The sequence below is a fragment of the Quercus lobata genome, chromosome 12, assembly GCF_001633185.2.
Source record: "Quercus lobata isolate SW786 chromosome 12, ValleyOak3.0 Primary Assembly, whole genome shotgun sequence".
Taxonomy (NCBI): domain Eukaryota; kingdom Viridiplantae; phylum Streptophyta; class Magnoliopsida; order Fagales; family Fagaceae; genus Quercus; species Quercus lobata.
Window position 1 is genome coordinate 9,059,701 of NC_044915.1, and position 17,368 is coordinate 9,077,068.

Here is a 17,368-nt window from a genome sequence, read left to right on the forward strand (position 1 = left end):
AAAAATTATTTATAGAAATTAAAAAATTAGGCTAGTAAATGTTTTTTTGTTTTTATTTTATAGACATCATAGAATTTGAATTTATAACATCAGTTCTATAATAATTGCTCATTCCTCGTTATATTAAGCTAAGACTCCAATTAATTTTTTAAATAAATGGGATTCAAATCTTTATCCTTTATCCAATGATAAAAATAAAAAATAAAAATTGGGTCCCAAAAAAAATTATATTATATAATAAAATCAGAGGCGGAATTAAGAATAGATCAAGGGGTGACTCCTCTTGAATTTTAAAACATTTCTAATAGTATATATTAATAGATATATTTAAAAATTTTAATTCAAAAAATTCAGCCCCCATAATTGAATGTCATTCCCAAAAGTTAAAATGGCTACTTAACCCATATTTATGCCGGTGGCTCCCTTCCAAAACAAAAACATTTTTTTTTTACTAACAAAATAAATAACACCAAATTCCTTACCCCAAAAAAATCCGCTCATAAAAAAAAAAATATATATATATATATATTTTTTTATGGCCATGTATTTTAGTATGATACTTTGATTGTCTGCTTTTTTAAGACCCTAAATTAATAATTTGAGACTTAAATTTGAGTGTTGTTGAAACGTTTAGCTTTGTGTAAAGAATTGTTTGGGTGTTTTTCTTTTGTCATCAACAAGATGACTTTGCTATTAAGCAATTATTATATTGCGCATGTAATGAAGTTGTTTATTCTTAGCTTAGCTCTAAATCCTTAAGAGACACACAAATATTTTTAAAACTAATAATATTTATTTTTTGGTAAATAAATTTTATTCGCAAGATCAATAACCTATCAATTTGTTTATAAAATGGTTCTTATACTTATTCTTCATTTTTTTAATTTATTACAATTATGAAACAAGCATTTTCAACGGTGAATATTGTCGAAATGAGGTTCCACAATAAAAATGGAAGCTGATATTCTAACGGGTTCTTTGATTTTTTTTTTTTTTAAACCAAAAATTGCTGTGAAATTTAGTAAGAAATCACTAATAAATTAATTTTGAGATTTATAAGATCATCGTGATAAATTTTGATAAGAGTACAGATGATTGAGTTGAAATCAAACTTTGCATGGTACAAATTGATAACAAAAATTTTCTCTACTTCAGCAGAAGATTCTATACTTCCATATGAGTTCAAATCAAACTTTGTATTGTACAAATTGATAACAAAAATTTTCTCTACTGCAGTAGAAGATTCTAGATAGGACATAATAAAAAAAAAAAAAAAAAGTCCTCTTTCTCTCCGAATTATTTATCGAAACAAGGAAGGGGCAGATACTGCCTATATACATATATATATATATATATATATATATATGACACAGAACGTTTCATTAACACGCAAGAACAAAGGATGTAGTAAAAAAGAAGTGGCCGCACAAGTCAAACCAAAACAAAGCTCAACTAAGGATATGTTAAAAAATCCGCACGATTTTGCCCCGTACTTTCCTAACCAACAAAACAAAAACAAACAATCAAACAAAAAAAAAAAAAAAAAACATTTGCCTCTAGATGTTTCCAGGTTCATACGTCAAAGATCTGTATGGTTGACAATAAATATGAACTTCATCTTCAAGCACATCCAAGAGAGGAATCAAAATACGAATGCAATCAACATACATATAATGAATTTATTTAGAGATCAGGGGGGGAAAAAAAGAATGAGCAATTAAAGGTTTGAGAATTAGCTTAAGTTATTAACCTATTTTTTGAAAGCTTCATTTAGATTGTTTAATATAGGATTAGGATCTATCGGTAAAGTCAATGTTTTGGGTATAATAATAGCAAAAGAAAATAATTATAAGTTATCGCTTTTTTATATTTCACAATTTTTGATGTCCAACTCAGAGGAATAATATTTAATAATCTATAATCCTATGCCGAATTCTCTATTTGGCACCTTGTCTCCAACGTCATGCAACTTGCCCCTTTTATTTTGAACTTTGGATGCATGAACTTTGGCACAATCTGAAGCTGACCAGAGAATTAATGATTATCTGCTTTAGTTTTCCTTCATTCTGATGGTCACTGCTTCCAGATCCAAGGTAACACAGAGCACAATAATTATCAGATGAAAATGTTGCAATAGTTTAAGGCTTCCAAAATTTGAGACTTTCAAGTTTCTTCTAGATAACTCTACCTTGGGCTGAATCGGCTGATTATGCTCTTTAGGTAGTATTGCCTGGCAGATCTACTGTTCAAACATTACAATGGTTCCAAGTCATCCCTTCAATAATCTATCATCAAAGTGGAATTCAGCCGGTGGCTTTGAAAAGAATTTGATTTGCAAAGGAGGCCACCTACTATTATTCAGGTCACATTCAAAGATAGAGGTCGGTCAAGAGCATTTATGAATATAATAAGTCTAGAGGATAATTCAATGATATAACAAAGGGGGAAGTGGCAGCATAAATAACATCTAAATGCATATTATAGGGAGTAACAATTTGCATGGTTGCTCCTTTTGTAATTTGGATCAAACATATCTTTGCAACTCTTCATACCATTGAAAAAATTATAACACTATAAGAAGAAACTATACAAGGTATAAAAAGAATTGAAATGGAACAGACAGTTGATATTGTACAAAATTACAACAGAAATTGCTATGATAAGCCTAAAGACTGAAAGCTAACCTACATTTTTTTTATCGGTAAGTTACACATACATCGGCTGGATCTTGAACCCAAGACCTTGTTATCCACCTTGCTCTTACAAGGAGGGGATGTGCGATTTGCTAGAGCTCATTGGTGCACTGAGAACTAACATACAAGCAGGTTTAGAACACAAAGAGCCTCCACAAAGCTGATCAAGCTTGCTCTCCAGAATTCTTCACAGGTTTGATACTCTAATTTGTCCATGTCAAGAATGGCTAGTTCTAGAGTCCAGGCTGAAACCCTGCCTGCAAAGCCTCTCCTTTCTCAGAGCTTCATGGCATGGAGCAAAGAACTCATGCTTGAGAGCTTCCTCTGCATTGATCCTCAATCTAGGGTTTACTGTTAAACACTTGTCCACAAGATCAAAGAGCGATCTTGGGATTACCTCAAGAAATTCTGGTCTCTTTGTGTTGGTTTCACACCAATCCCTCAGCTTTGTAGATGGCAACGATTGTGTATCATAGAGTTCCTGTGACAACAAAAATGACATTCTTCAATACAAGGTGTCTTCTAATTTATATATCATTGAACAGATTGTAATATGAATGATGAATACCACTGGGAATGAGGATTCACGGTCATGTAGCTTGGCAACTTCCCATAAATCTTCACTGCCCCTAAACTTTGATATTTCCTTTATGTTCCTGACAACAGCAGTAGTATGGTTGGCCAAATGGAGTATGGAGATGGAAAACTAAGTGCATAAAACCTTTAAAAAAAAGAAAACAATGATTCTTACTGTTCAGGATCTCCGAAAAAAGGCATTCTTCCAATCATCAGGTATAGTAAGGTGACCCCAGCAGACCAGATGTCAACCTTCGGGCCTTGATGTGGAGATTTGAACAGGACCTGCACCAATCACTCAACCCAAAACATGAGCTTCTCTAATCCTATTTGAAAACAAAAATCAAGCACAATTCTATTGATAAATGAGCTTGCAGCTCTCTCTGCTAGAATCTTAATTTTAAGACCAGGCAGCATGATTCTGCAACAGTTCCGGAGTGTCAGGGTAGGAACAATTTGAAAAAATTCAGATCAAATTAATCAGTCATTAAGGTTGATTATATTTTTCACCTCAGGAGCCCGAAAGCCTTTGGTTCCAACACAAGGACCTTCCCTCTTGTGCTTTCCATCCCCTAACAACAAATTAAACGGGATCAATAGGAAGAATACAGTTTACTTCCATCCAAAATTGTCTCAATTGCTATAAGTAACACACCTCTTTTCTTTGTTAAGCCAGCACCAGCAACACCAATGACAGATGAATGCAGGGGCATGGGAGTAATATAGCCAAGCTTGCTATCCACTTTTCCAGGAGTGGCAGCAACTCTCTTTCTCATGGGGGCTGGAACACTTGATGCTTCATGATTTGGACTCTGCATCGTTTCCTGTAACAGGCTGATGAGCTCCTTCCTACCTTGGCATGGCATAGGTTCCCTCCGCCTTTCTGCTGAAGGAGTCCTGGTGCTTGTCACATCCTTCACAGAGGTTATGCCTGAGCCATCTGCACCTTGACTTTTGATTACATGCCCCTTTTTTTTCAGGTTTTTAGGATCTAAAGTTGACTTGGAGACTTTAGTTGTCTCCTGATTGACTGCTTGCATAGTTTTAGCAGCTGGGAACTTCCCACCTTTGGTTGGAGGTGTAGATTTGGCATTCTGAACCATAACACGATTGACGCTTAAATCGTATCCCATCCTTGATTTGCCTGTAAATGTATACAAATGAGCAGCAACAGCTTTAGTTTGATTCTGTGAAAGTAAGAGCAGAATACATTAGACAACAAAGACACTCCCTTTTTCTCACATTAAGAGGAGGGGGGCGGGGGGGGGGGGGAGTGTTGGTTTAGAAAATTGGAGGTGTACACAGTCCAGTGTTACTTATACTAAATCCAGTCCATCGGTAGATTAAAACACAAAACTTGAGAGGAACCAAGACTTACAAGTGTTTCCATACTTTTGATGCAAATCCTGTCAAACATATAAAGAAACACAGTAGTAACCCAACAGGTTATAATCTATGAGGGAAAAATTCAGCAGAAATAAACTAGATACAAAAATTAGAATAACAAGAGAAGTGTAACTAACCACGGCAAGGTTAAAATCGATGAGATAACCTTTATGGGCCTTACGAGAGAAAAGGAAATTGCCAGGTTTAACGTCTCTATGAACTATTCCCTGCAAATGCAGAAACAAAAATTCTAAGAATCCCTAGTCATGCAAAAAGTACATGAATTCAAATAAAACATATAGGTATTTACCTGCTTATGGAGACTCAAAAGTGCTCTGAACATGCAATAGCCATACCATCTGAGCTGAAGCACGTCAATTTCTTTCTTTAGTACCTGAGAGTTATGGCAAAGTCAACATCCATGATCAGACAAGAAAGAAAGAAAGTAAAAAAGAAAAAGAAACGAGTATCGAATAATTACCTCAGGCCTATCATGCTCAACATGCTCTAGAACAAAGCAATCGGAATTTCCATTCGTGAGACAGCCTTCATATTTAATAATAAAGTTTTTACCCCTGAATTAAAACAATAACTTGCATATTAAATCACAACTTGTTGGCTGCAAAACACAATGCAGTTCATATAAATGAACTTCCATGAAATCCTTACCCAAACCGTTCCAACATCTTCTGTTCATTGCTAACATGGCGCCTATGAGCATTAGTGTGTGGGCCTGCAGAGCCATTAAAATACGTGAGATCAGGGAGTAATCTTGTACTCTGATCATTTTCTTGTTCTTTTGACAAGTTTCTCATACTTCTAGTATGTCACTATTCCTACAGAAGACAAACAGTGGCGGCATTCTTTATGATAATATTGGCTACACTACAGTACATAGACTTGGGTTTTGAGTGTTGGGTGAAAGTATGTGTCTAGGTGTCAAACTCTTCTACTCTCAGAATATTTGAACACAGAGATATGGCTAAAGATCTAACAACCAATTTAAGTTCTACACCACGCCAAAAATGAAGTACATATGTAACTTAGGATGTCCGACATAGGCACTTCACTCATATAGAGCTACTTAGAAACAAAGCAAACTTGAGGTTGAGGGAACTTTCTTCCTCATTTAAGTTGTTGAGCATCAATGTCAGGAATGACAAGTTGGTGAGTTTGATAAATCCCAGATTCTCCCATACCTAAATCCAGGTCATATCATGTCCAACACAAGTGTTTCACATTCTTTAGACTCGTGAAAATTGAAAAAGTCTACTTTAAAAGTGATTCCATCATGAAAGCTTATGTATGAGGGGATGCAATAAGCAGAAACTCCAAATGGTTGTTGTAAGAACACAAAAGAATATGCCAATATGCTTAGTATGCAATCCATACCCTTAGTATGAAACCATACAGCCCCTATAATGACTAAATTAGTCTAGGTTGATTACATAGGATTACTAGATCAAATGAACATAGCCTTCCATATCAGACAACCAGAAGAGAAAACTACAAGAAAGAGCAAGATGTAGAGAACAAACTCAAATAAATCCTAATACCGTTTCTAGATAGGAACATCATCTTTGATAAAAAATAAAAAAAATAAAAACAAAAACAAAGAAGGCTTGGTTTCCAATGTTACAGAATCGCAAATGGGAAATTTACAAATCCTAGGCAATTTTTCTATTGATGAGAAAATCTAACACCCCCCCCCCCCCTTCACTTGTAATGGCAGTTTAGGCCCCAGTGCATTCCAGTTTTACTGGATTTAATCGTAGTTCACATTGAAGTAAGAAAAGTAAAAAGAAGTCAAATTAAGTCCAAGATTGCAGGCACTTTAGTGATAATGTGCAGCTAAACAGATTCCAGGACTAAAACAGTCAATGGCATGACATATAATGTTGTCTCACATACATTTAATTGCAACAGTGACTCCATCACTTCTTCTCTTTGCCCTGTAAACAGTGCCATAACCACCTGCAAGTTTGGGATCAGACAAATCAATCAATGACCTGCATAACAATCAATGGATTGCCAGAAATGTGGGAAAGATACCAGGAGGGAATCAAAGCTTTTGATACCTGAACCTTCTTCTTCTACTACTATATAAGAATCAAAGTCTGGAAGTGCTTTTGGCTCCTGTTGATCCTACAAAGTAAGCATCTATAGTCATTAACAACTAAAACTCAGCGGATAAGTTCATTTATTCCCATTTTGGTCAGAAAATTAGCTCAAATTTAGACCCAGGCAGCTGGACATAGATGTTGACCACCAAGTACAATATAAGATATGGATATTTCAGATTGGAGCTACCTTGGGATAAACAGAAGTAGAGCTTCCCCTTCTTTCCTGAATACGCATGTCATCATATTTACGCTTTAATTTTTGCGCCATGCTGACTGACGTTTGATCCCTTCTATGCTGCTGCTTCTTTTTGAGAGAATCAACAGCTTTACTATGCTCTAAAGACTTTGACAGAGCATGCAGTCTTGGAGCCATCCCATCCTTGTGACTTGCCTTTGTTTTGGCAGAGGGTTTTGACAACTGCTTCTGAGCTACAGAGAGATCAGCTCCTGGAGAGACAGCCCGGGTTTCCAAATGTGTAGGTTTTTGCTAAATGTGTAGGTTTTTGCTCTTTGTTTAAAGACATCATATCAATAGAATTCACATTCTTCAAATCATTTTCAGGCAAAAGGTCCAAAAGAACAGTATTAAACAGGCGTAAAGGGTTTTCTGTTTCCCCTTTAAGAGTTACAGAATCCACAAATTCTTCTTCCTCCTGGCCTTCCATAATGCTTTCATTTTCAAACACTATAACTTGTCTAGCTTTAGAAGCATCATTAACATCCCTAGCCTCTAGTGGGCAACATCTGGCATCAAGATTCGCTATACTTCCGAGATCAAAATCATTTATTTTAGCATCTTCACACAGAAATGGATGGTCCAAAATGGTATCTGGAAGAGTGGCTCCTGGATCAGGCTCACATGCTGTTATTGATTTAGTCACCGTCCTTTGCAGAAGTATGCTTGAATTAATGTCACCCTCTACATATTCCAGGTTCTTCAGTTTACAAGTTAGTTGACCAGCACTGGATTTGGCAAACATGGAGGGTGTGAGCATCAACTTATTCACCATTACTGACATGTTACTCGGCTGCATGTTTATGCTCCTACAAATATCGTCAGCCATTTGAAGCTGCACCTGAATGAATGATATGATTCAAAAGCTATCTGGAAGAGTAATTTGCTAGCTTGCACCTCATTAAATGAAACAAGTATTTTCTTGAAATAATATAAACAAAAAGGCCCAACGAAATTTTGCTTCAAACAAAATAGAAAATAATAGGGGAAAAAAAGAAAACACACACAATTTCATGAAAACCACACTTGTTATTCTAGAAAGAGAGAGAGGTGTCACCCAAACAAAGTCAGTATTGAAGGCCATTTCATTATACAGTAGAACACTAGTGTCATGCACTGACAATAAAAGATGCAAATCACTTGCATTTGGACATTTCACACTGATTAGGATTAGCCAACACAGTCTCATAAGATAATTCTAGCAACTGTACGTCTGTTACAATAATGAGGCAGGTATCTTATTTTTATTTATTTTATTTTATGAATAAGTTAAGGTCAAAATACATCATTTGTCTCTAAAATTTAACTCGTGAACAATTTTAGTTCCTGAAGTTTAAAGTGATCGCTTTTAGCCCTTAACAAACTTAAAGTGGCAGATTTTAGTACCTATGGAGTGATGATGTGTCATCTAAGGGAAGAAGTAGAGAACATACATGCAAATACAATCAGTCCTCAACACAAGCAACATGAAGCCGCAGAGTCCTTAGTCAAAACTCACATAAACAAGAATTACAAAAGGAGCTCTTAACCAATTGCACAACACCTTATTAGATACATCAACACAAAACTATCCTCTTGAATTTCACATAACCACAGCAAATGTGATAAATTCAAATCTAGCATAGTCTCACATTGGAAAAGCAAATTACTTCAGCAATTTGAATTGCAATTCAAGTTAAATTCAACAAAAACCAAAATTAACAAAATTAAAAAGATACCTTTGGACAAACATACTGAATTGATTTCCGCGAACACGACGACGTTTTTTCCTCTTCTTCTGCTGTAATTAATCATCAAAATTCAGTGTGTTTTCACAAAATTTGATTTTTTTTTTTTTGAAAAGAACAAAAAAAAAAAAAATGTCTCCTTACCAACTGTGTAATTCAAAATCGCTCTTCTTTTCGGCACTGGCGAAAGTTCACAATCCGAAAACGAAATCAGTTTGCGCTTCCGAGAGCACGTTGTGACAAAATCGATCTGATTCCACAGCCAATAGGCTTGGGGAACTCCGATGCGGATCCGCGAAGGCGAGAAGAGGTGAATCAAATTGGAAGTTGTGGCGAACTGAGCGAGAGAAGTTAGGGCGAGCGGGGAGAGAGTGACGTGGAGATCGGCGGTGAAGAAGAGCGGCGAGTTAGGGATGGAGCATAGCGACTCGACGAGGTCGGAGGTGGCGCGGAACAAGGCACATCGGGAAGCGAGCTCGGCTGGGGGAGCCGGTCGGCCTAGAGATAGGAGGATCGCGAGGAAGTGCCACGCTTTCTCCGACTCTGTAGCGGTGGCGGTGGTGGTGGTGGTGAGGCTGAGTTCGGAAGCCGAGTCTGCGAGACGAGTTTCCATAGAGCTTCAGATCTGAGAGAGAAATTGGAGTTTAAACTTTAGACAGTGAATAATGGAAGATTTTTGCAGAAATGTTAAGAGAGGGAATGAGAGGCGGGAATTTGGCACGAGTAGGGTTTGAGAATTGGCACGTGCACATTCCCGCCATTTCTCTCTCTCTCTCTTTTTGTGTTTTAGATTTGGTATAGACAAAATGACGGGAGTACCCTTTTGATTTTTGGATAGTTTGCTGTTTTTGGCAAATTTTGAACTGGCATTACTAGAAGTAGAAAGTAAAGTAGAAAATGGGGGCCACGTTTTTGAGCTTGTCTGAAAGAAAGCAACGCAATCCAATTTTTAAAATTTTGTACCACGCTCCCATGAAAATGAAATTAGCAGAATTAATTAGACCAGAATTCACCCATTCCAAATGAGCAAGATTTTGATCAAATTTTATCAAACTAGCATTGTCTTCTCTCTTGAAAATTGTAAATAAATCCATGTGGTAACCATCTCTTTGTATATTGCTTGCCAACATTTTTTTATGTTTCCGACTTGTATGTTGTTATTTTACTTTTATAGCTTTTTTTTTTCCCAAAAATGTGTATTTTTTATACCAAAAAAAAAAATTTCTCATCTCCCGTGTCTTTAATAAAAGCAATAAAGTGAAACGAAGCATTCATCCAAAATTATCTAAAAATAAAATACAAAGAAGTGCATTTCTCTAATTTCATCTAATTTCAAAAGTGATTCAAAAAGTCAATAATAGCTGTCAAGAAAGAAAGAAAATTAAAGACAAAATAATGGCAACAAAGACCAAAGAAATCAACAGGACAATTAATGACAATAAAGGAGAGCTATAAGAAATAAACTTCTATAAGATGAGTATTCTCCAAAAAAAAGAAACCATCGTTTTTCTTACTTATTACATCTCTTCTAGTATTCCTCTTTCCTTATCTCATTTCTTCTCGTATACATAAATTCCCAATCCTTCAATTCCCACTTACATCTAGGATCTAGCTTTATCCTAAGTGTTCTGAATTTCAATATCAATATCTACAATTCAAAATTCATTATCGTAGTCTATTCTAGTATATTTTAAGCTTCACTTGTTTTACATGTTTTTATTTCTATTGTTATTATTATGTATTGCATAAGTTTCTTATGTGCGTTTACTAAATTTAAAAACACTGTTTATAGATTATTGATCAATGTAACCATTTGTTTGATTTAATTAAAAAACCTAATATACTAGGTATTGCTAACTGAATTTGAGCAATATCTAAATTAAAATTCTTTTGCGATGCTTATCAAAAAAAAAAAAAAAAAAAAAATTTGCGATGACACATTAACCTCCATCTGATCATACTGGGTTCCCTCGGAATGTTAATTCTCAAAGGTTGAAGGGGCAGTGCTTTCAAGGTGGCACTCAGCCTTCATCAGCTGGCAAGCAGCCCCATAAGAATGCCAGAAATGTCAAATGAAGTTGGCAATATTAACATTTGGGATTAAACGAATAATATTCACTGCCACATTGGGAGTGATGGAATAGAAACTTGTTCTCTAAAACAGCTGATCACAACAGATTTAACATGATCAACATACAGAAGAAAAGAAAATAAGTGAACTTTCCATCCAACTGAGTGTGAGAATTATACAATGAAATTAAGAAGTGAAAATAATATCTCCTGAAGTTCTGAAAGGTATCAATTCATTCTGTAGACGGTGAGGTCAATGAGAGGTTCAAGAGGAAGCCAACCATGATGCCAATAAGTGCCACAAAGATAGCAAAGGTGAATGAGAAGCCACGATCACTTTTTCGAATTCTTCGTCTCTTCAGCATCTCCTATTGGAGAGAACAGATATATTAGCTAGTAGTCACAAATGTCAGCAGCTTTATATTTCATAGAGTAAATTATAGAGAAACTCTATTATCTTGTGCAGCATATCTACACATAAAAATGAAGATGATATTAACTTTCACTGATCATTCTGAGCTCCCATCAACAGGTGAAAGAGACAATTAAACAATCAAATTGATCCAGAGGATTTCAATATGATACTCATATGCTGATCAGAATATCATGGAATGAGCTATACAAATGTGGTGTTGTTTTTTAATTTTATTATTTATGATGGGAAACCTCCTCAAGATAGGGCTCTTTGGACCCACCCCTGTAGAGTAAACCTCGGATGCATGACCCTGCCCACAAGAACCGTGCATCGGGTAATCCTGGACTTGATCCCAGGACCTTGAGGGAGCACACCCTAAGGCCTACCAATCGAGCTAAACCAGGGCAGGTTATATGACTCTGTTGTTTTCAAACCATTTTACTCTACAGAGCGTTGTCAATAATTCCAACAGTCAAGCTGATAAGTCCAAGGTAACTGACTCAATAACAAGTTTTCAGTTGACTTTTAAAAGTAATCAGATGTCATCAAAGTTTCAGGGGGGTATTGTTTAATGCACTCATGTACATTTAAAAATATACCATCTTCACTTGCAGAATCTGAGAGATTTAACATTATCATCATCAAACTAATAAATAAGACTAAAAACAAATAGATCAGGGAAAAACATAATACATACCAGTTCCTGTTGCAGTTGCTTTGTTTGTCGAGCAGCTGTATCTCTTTCATCCTTCAGTCGCTGCAAAGCCTGGTTCTGCATGCAAAAGAAAATTTTGGACGAAAAGAGGGGGAAAAAGGAATTAGAAGTAAATTGAAAAATATACAGCACACTGTAAACATCTCGATGATCATGTTAAGAAGTTGGACTTAACTAGCGGCTTCAATGTATACTTCGTTGTAGATAACTAGAAATCAATAACTGGACAGAAGTATGACAGAATTTTCCTCCAAACCAGGAAAAATCCTCACACCTATCACATGGCAATTTAAATGACCATTGACGTGTGCTTTTAATTGCATGACCTATTTTAATCATTATGCAATCTGTTTAATAAATGACTTCATGAGTCATGTAATTAAGACACCCGTGGATGGTCATCTAAAATGCCAAGTACCGTGATAGAGGAGATTCCTCCAAATTGATTAGGAGGAAAACTTTGTTGCCACTTACAAGCACAATCTGATGAACAGCATAATGCCTCATGCACAGTTCATGAGGCTGTTTTCAACACATAACACATCTACCTTGCAAAAAGGAATATTCTCAGATTTTCTATGAATAGTATGGCACACATTTAAAGCCCTGATTTCATTCTTTGGCTTGTCTGTGATAAGATATCTTGGTGCTAATTTCATACAAGGCAATGAAGTAGTGCTTCTAAGTACTTCTTTGAAAGTCATTTTCAAAAGATGAAACATATATGTGCAGGTAACTATGCCCCCAACAAACTAAAATAATATATCAAATGCATGCACAAACTTCAGCCTGCACAAACATGCATACATACCCCACATATTCTACCAAGCCAGACTTATTAATAAAGCAACTGAACCATAAAAAATAAAAACTTCAACAAAACTTACAAGGTGAGTACTATCAGAACTTAGTTGGGAGTCCTTCAACGATTCTTCTGTTGAGTTTGCTTGAGCTGAGGAAGGGGAAATATATGTAACCCTAAGCTTGCACTCCTCTATAGCCTTTCCACTGTCCTTATTAAACTGGATTCAATAGTAAACATCAACTGTACAAAATCAGTATTATTTCAACAGAATATGATCAAGCTAGTCAAACGAAAGCATGACTCTCAAAATCAACGTTCTTACAGAATCTTGTGGAAGATCATCAACATCAGTATTTGGAGGCACTATTGTACTCTGCAAAAGAAATTTATCTTTGCATTGCATATCTGGAGGATATTCTCGTTGGGCTTGGAGGGTGACTGCAAATCAAGAAGTTTGTTAACGGCAGCAATAAAAATAAGAAAATCTTCGGGGACTATTGGAGGATATTTTAAGAACAAATATTGTTATGGTTCACAGTGTGCAACCAAGTAGCATATGGTCAGTTAGTGCCAGCTAATACACTTCTCAAATCAAAAGCCAACCATCACCCAACAGGTGTTCATTGATTGGCCAATCACTACTTTGCTCATGTCTATATGTTGGGCAGTTTCTCCTAAAGATATGTTCAATAGATTATCAAAAGGTCATTACTTGCAGGGGGAAAAAATATCTATCAAAAGATTTTTGCAAGGTATTAAAAAGAACCTCTTATGATGCATGAGTCCCAAGGATCTACAACTCCAGTATTGGGCCGCACGAAGTACTTTTTAGGTGAAGTGGTTTTAACCTAGCAAAAAAAAGAAGGGGCAACATTCAAGTCATATGTAACTGATATGAAATTAGAATGGCTTGCTAAATACATATCCAGCAACAAATAAAAATGTTTATATCTGTGATTCTGTATAGTAATAGAGATAGTACCTTAAAAGCAACATGATTTTCTGTGTTGTTCACAACTTTAAGATCACAGTAGCTTTGCTTTTCCAGCTCAACTGATTACATGAATCCCAAGATATCCATAAGAAATTTCGTGAATAAAATTCTTATAAAACAAACAACCAAAAAACACAAATTCATAGGCATACGAAGGAACCAAATAGCCGTATGGAAGCAGGCCTATATCTAAGTCATGTTGTATTTAATTTTGTCAGATTCAATTTCATGTTCTTGATCAGTATTCTTCTTCTTTCTTTTTTTTCTTTTTTTCCATATATTTAATGAACCAACCCAGGTGAATCTATCATTATCTTTCTTTCTTCTATTCTATTTGTATTCCCCACATCCAACATGATTTTTGACTCATTTATTTAAATTTCAGAACTCTTACAAAATAAACATACCCTATTTTAGTACATTTCAACCACTTTCCCCTCTCCTCTCATCTCCATTCATTCCAAATGTAACCTTATTCTTATTCTAACATCCCCCTCCCCCTAGGTTGCTCTGTGTTTTCCCCATTTCCTTTCATATGTTTCCAGAAATTACTACAAAGCAAGGAATCTGCAAACATTAGTTAGGAAACTCAGATTTTGATAGCATCTCACATAAAGACAATCTCCTTGATCTTCTGAATAATCATAGGTTGTCATAAATCCTGTTTAAATTTCCATTAACTATAGAGTGAAAAACACATAATTTTCTCCATAACTTTAGATATATCCACAAGGTTAAACAAATTTGTAGCTGATTTTCCTTAGCTTAGAGAACATCAACATACAATTGAAAAGATAGTCACACAATCAAATCTGGAGAAACCAAATGTTCCTGAATCAAGAGCATACGTAGTTCCAAACAAGAGAAGCAGACAAGAACAGATGAAGAAGTGACCCACTTCTTCAATCCATTTTTCTAAATTGCCTTTTAATTTTCTTGCATGTAATTATCTCTTATCATATCATTCCTTCTTTTGGAACCTATCCACTATCCCAACATCCCCACATAAGCCTTAACCTCTTTTTTTTTATTTTTTGATAAATCCATATAAGCCTTACCCATGCCATCATCTCATACATCAAATCCTCAAGGTACAAAAAAAAGTGTATTGGCACACATCCACAACCCAAAATCTTCATTTCTGCCACAACCAATCCCAATCCTTGATGTTTCCACTTGAAGATCATCACTTTTCCATGCTCCTTTGAAAATCCATGTAGCCATACAATCAAACCTGTGCATCCAATATTTTTAGCACATATGTATTTCTTGACTGGTATCGTCATCATCATCATTCATAAATAACTAAAATCAGCAACACTGTATCATTTCTTTCTTCATCCAATAGCTTGTAGCTCAATTGGCACCTCAGAGATGTCCAAAATTCAAATCTCCTCTTCCCCAACCATCAAAAATATACATATTGATTGGTAACAACATCATCCTTCGTAAATAAAACCAGCAACACTGTATGGTTTCTTTCTTCATGCAACTCCCCAATACCATTGAGAAACGATTGCATCAGCATGGCCATGTGCATAGATGTTGTATGTTCCAAATTTTATGATTTTAGGTAACAGAAAACTTGGATTAGTTTCTTATGATAGAATATCAAAGACCCATTATTTCATATATCCCATAGTTCTCAAATAATTTTTACATTCACCTAAAAATAATTTAATTATATAATTAACATTTGGGTAGCTTTACCTTAGTCCTGTGTCTAATGAATACAAACAAATAAATCACAGCTAAGAATTGACACTTCTAATAAAAATGGGTAATTCCAATTGAGACGCATGCAATGCAAAAACAACGTAATTGATTATAAATAAATAAAAGATACCCAGAAAAATTAAGAGTAAAAGAAGAGAGAAAGAGAGGGAAAATACATGTAAACTTGAGCTCATCAGGAGAAATAGAGACCAATTGATTACCAACACCAGCACCAACGGCACTCATTATGGTCGGTCGGTCTGGTCAGTTCAGTTCAGTTGGCACCACAAAAATTATCAAAGAATCAGTGAATCAAACCCTGTACGAGACTCGCCAAGTCATTCACAGAATCCTAACATTCAACCCCCCCCACACACACAAACAAACACAGAGAGAAGGGAAAGAAAAGAATATGTTTGCGTGTGTTTGTGTTTGTGTGTGTGCGTTAGAGAGAATTATGTGTTGCTTGTGTGCGTTAGAGAGAGAATAATGTTTGTTAGAGAGAGAGAGAGAGAGAGATTGGTGTTGGTCTGTGATGGATGGGTATAATGATCACAGAACAGAGCGGCAATCTGAGAGAAAGGGAAGGGAGGGAGGGAGGGTAGGTTGGAGAGATCACACGTGTCAACCAGTGACGACAGCGACGTCCGCTTCAAATGTAGGAGAGAGATTTTTGTTGTTGTTTTTTCTTGTTTTATTTTGTTTTGTTTGTTTGAGGATGTCGGTCTTGACTGGGGAAATCTAAATCTTCTGTCCCATTTTTTTTGTTTCATTTGTTACGTGTTAACATAATTAATTAAATATTATCATTATTGACTTATTAATATTATCATTATTAATTAATATTAATACTAATTAATTAATTAATTATGTGAATATATGAAAAGCTTTTATTGGTAAAGTATAGAGTAAATTAGAAAAAATAAAACAGACTATTTGAACTCAGATTTGGGTCCCACCATTAATGTATATCTACTTTCATTTTCATATCTACTAGACTACTACGTCTACGTATCCTCTCTCTCTCTCTCTCTCTCTCTCTGTTTTTTTTAATTGGATTTTATTTACGTGTATGTATACATTAGTGATCATTTTAAGAAATTTTTTACAGTAAAATAAAAGAGTGATGGGTTTGGCTTATCTCTAATACATTTTTAATTGAATATTTTTTGTTGTTTTAAATATATAATGGTAAGTGGTAGTGGATTTTAATCTTCATATTTTATTTAATTAATGAGTGATGTGATAATTTCTCATTAAAATAAAATGAAATTTTAGTTAAAAAAATATTGAAGGTAAACTAAACCCAAAAATAGTTCATTATTTTGATAACTTTTTTAATTTTCCATGATAATTTTTCTAAAATAAATGGTTAATATACTGGGCATACATTAACCGGATTCTTTTTTAATTTGTGGATAAAAAATTTGTTTGGGTTAAAATGTCTCTGTGACTTGAAGCTTTAGGTAATCCATCACTTAAATATATGAATAATAAAATGGGTAGTCAGCCATTTTCATTTTAATTATTTGAAAACTTGTCCCCGTTGCTTTAAGCATGAGTCCTTTTTTCATCCAAAAAAAAAGCACGAGTCCTTTTTTTAAGGCAAAATCTACCACTTTGGTGGAAAAAAATTTTCAGTATTTTTGGGTGTGAAGTCTTGGTCAAAACCAAAAATATTTTCAATTGATCAATAAAGCACAGTTGTGATCTTTGTAAAATAGTTTTACGCCAAATAAAATTGTATACCATTTTTCAAAACATCTTTGTCTCCCACTTTCCCTTTGCTTTTTCTTCAAAGTTGAGCCCTCCTCTCCCTTTATGAAAAGGGAGCCCCTTCCCTAACTAATCCCATTGGAGATTTGCCTGCATCACCGACGAAGATGCACCTTTCGACACTGATATTTTTTTTT

The 17,368-nt window shown here is 35.2% G+C and overlaps 3 protein-coding genes across 3 annotated transcripts; all 3 read right to left on the minus strand.

Moving 5' to 3' along the window:
* Positions 1–2,596: 2,596 nt before the first annotated feature.
* Positions 2,597–7,261, minus strand: LOC115972361 (cell cycle serine/threonine-protein kinase hsk1-like). The gene is made up of 13 exons (XM_031092628.1): positions 6,966–7,261; positions 6,734–6,800; positions 6,567–6,629; positions 5,325–5,388; positions 5,137–5,230; positions 4,966–5,049; positions 4,793–4,882; positions 4,648–4,675; positions 3,925–4,413; positions 3,780–3,841; positions 3,445–3,554; positions 3,262–3,349; positions 2,597–3,174 (listed from the first exon to the last, which is right to left on the minus strand). The coding sequence occupies exons 1-13, from the start codon at positions 7,149–7,151 to the stop codon at positions 2,911–2,913; spliced, it is 1,689 nt and encodes a 562-aa protein (XP_030948488.1). The 5' UTR covers positions 7,152–7,261; the 3' UTR covers positions 2,597–2,910.
* Positions 7,219–9,411, minus strand: LOC115970187. The gene is made up of 3 exons (XM_031089848.1): positions 8,885–9,411; positions 8,732–8,793; positions 7,219–7,854 (listed from the first exon to the last, which is right to left on the minus strand). Exons 1-3 carry the CDS (start codon positions 9,351–9,353, stop codon positions 7,219–7,221), a joined length of 1,167 nt encoding a protein of 388 aa, XP_030945708.1. The 5' UTR covers positions 9,354–9,411.
* Positions 9,412–10,806: 1,395 nt separating this feature from the next.
* LOC115970706 (vesicle-associated protein 2-1) lies at positions 10,807–16,095 on the minus strand. The gene is made up of 7 exons (XM_031090292.1): positions 15,632–16,095; positions 13,728–13,798; positions 13,512–13,593; positions 13,068–13,183; positions 12,828–12,962; positions 11,923–11,997; positions 10,807–11,178 (listed from the first exon to the last, which is right to left on the minus strand). The coding sequence occupies exons 1-7, from the start codon at positions 15,699–15,701 to the stop codon at positions 11,044–11,046; spliced, it is 684 nt and encodes a 227-aa protein (XP_030946152.1). The 5' UTR covers positions 15,702–16,095; the 3' UTR covers positions 10,807–11,043.
* Positions 16,096–17,368: the final 1,273 nt, after the last annotated feature.

What these genes read in the sequence shown, in the direction of transcription:
- LOC115972361 (XM_031092628.1), bottom strand. Translation starts at nt 7,151, where the DNA reads ATGGCTCCAAGACTGCATGCTCTGTCAAAGTCTTTAGAGCATAGTAAA. An exon ending in TTGAGCATGATAGGCCTGAG is followed by an intron (nt 5,050 to 5,136) that starts GTAATTATTCGA and finishes CATAACTCTCAG; the next exon opens with GTACTAAAGAAAGAAATTGA. An exon ending in TGGCTTAACAAAGAAAAGAG is followed by an intron (nt 3,842 to 3,924) that starts GTGTGTTACTTA and finishes ATTTGTTGTTAG; the next exon opens with GGGATGGAAAGCACAAGAGG.
- LOC115970187 (XM_031089848.1), bottom strand. Translation starts at nt 9,353, where the DNA reads ATGGAAACTCGTCTCGCAGACTCGGCTTCCGAACTCAGCCTCACCACC. An exon ending in GATTTTGAATTACACAGTTG is followed by an intron (nt 8,794 to 8,884) that starts GTAAGGAGACAT and finishes GATTAATTACAG; the next exon opens with CAGAAGAAGAGGAAAAAACG. An exon ending in TTCAGTATGTTTGTCCAAAG is followed by an intron (nt 7,855 to 8,731) that starts GTATCTTTTTAA and finishes TCATTCATTCAG; the next exon opens with GTGCAGCTTCAAATGGCTGA.
- LOC115970706 (XM_031090292.1), bottom strand. Translation starts at nt 15,701, where the DNA reads ATGAGTGCCGTTGGTGCTGGTGTTGGTAATCAATTGGTCTCTATTTCT. An exon ending in GGACTCATGCATCATAAGAG is followed by an intron (nt 13,184 to 13,511) that starts GTTCTTTTTAAT and finishes CTTGATTTGCAG; the next exon opens with TCACCCTCCAAGCCCAACGA. An exon ending in GTTCTGATAGTACTCACCTT is followed by an intron (nt 11,998 to 12,827) that starts GTAAGTTTTGTT and finishes TTTTGCATGCAG; the next exon opens with AACCAGGCTTTGCAGCGACT.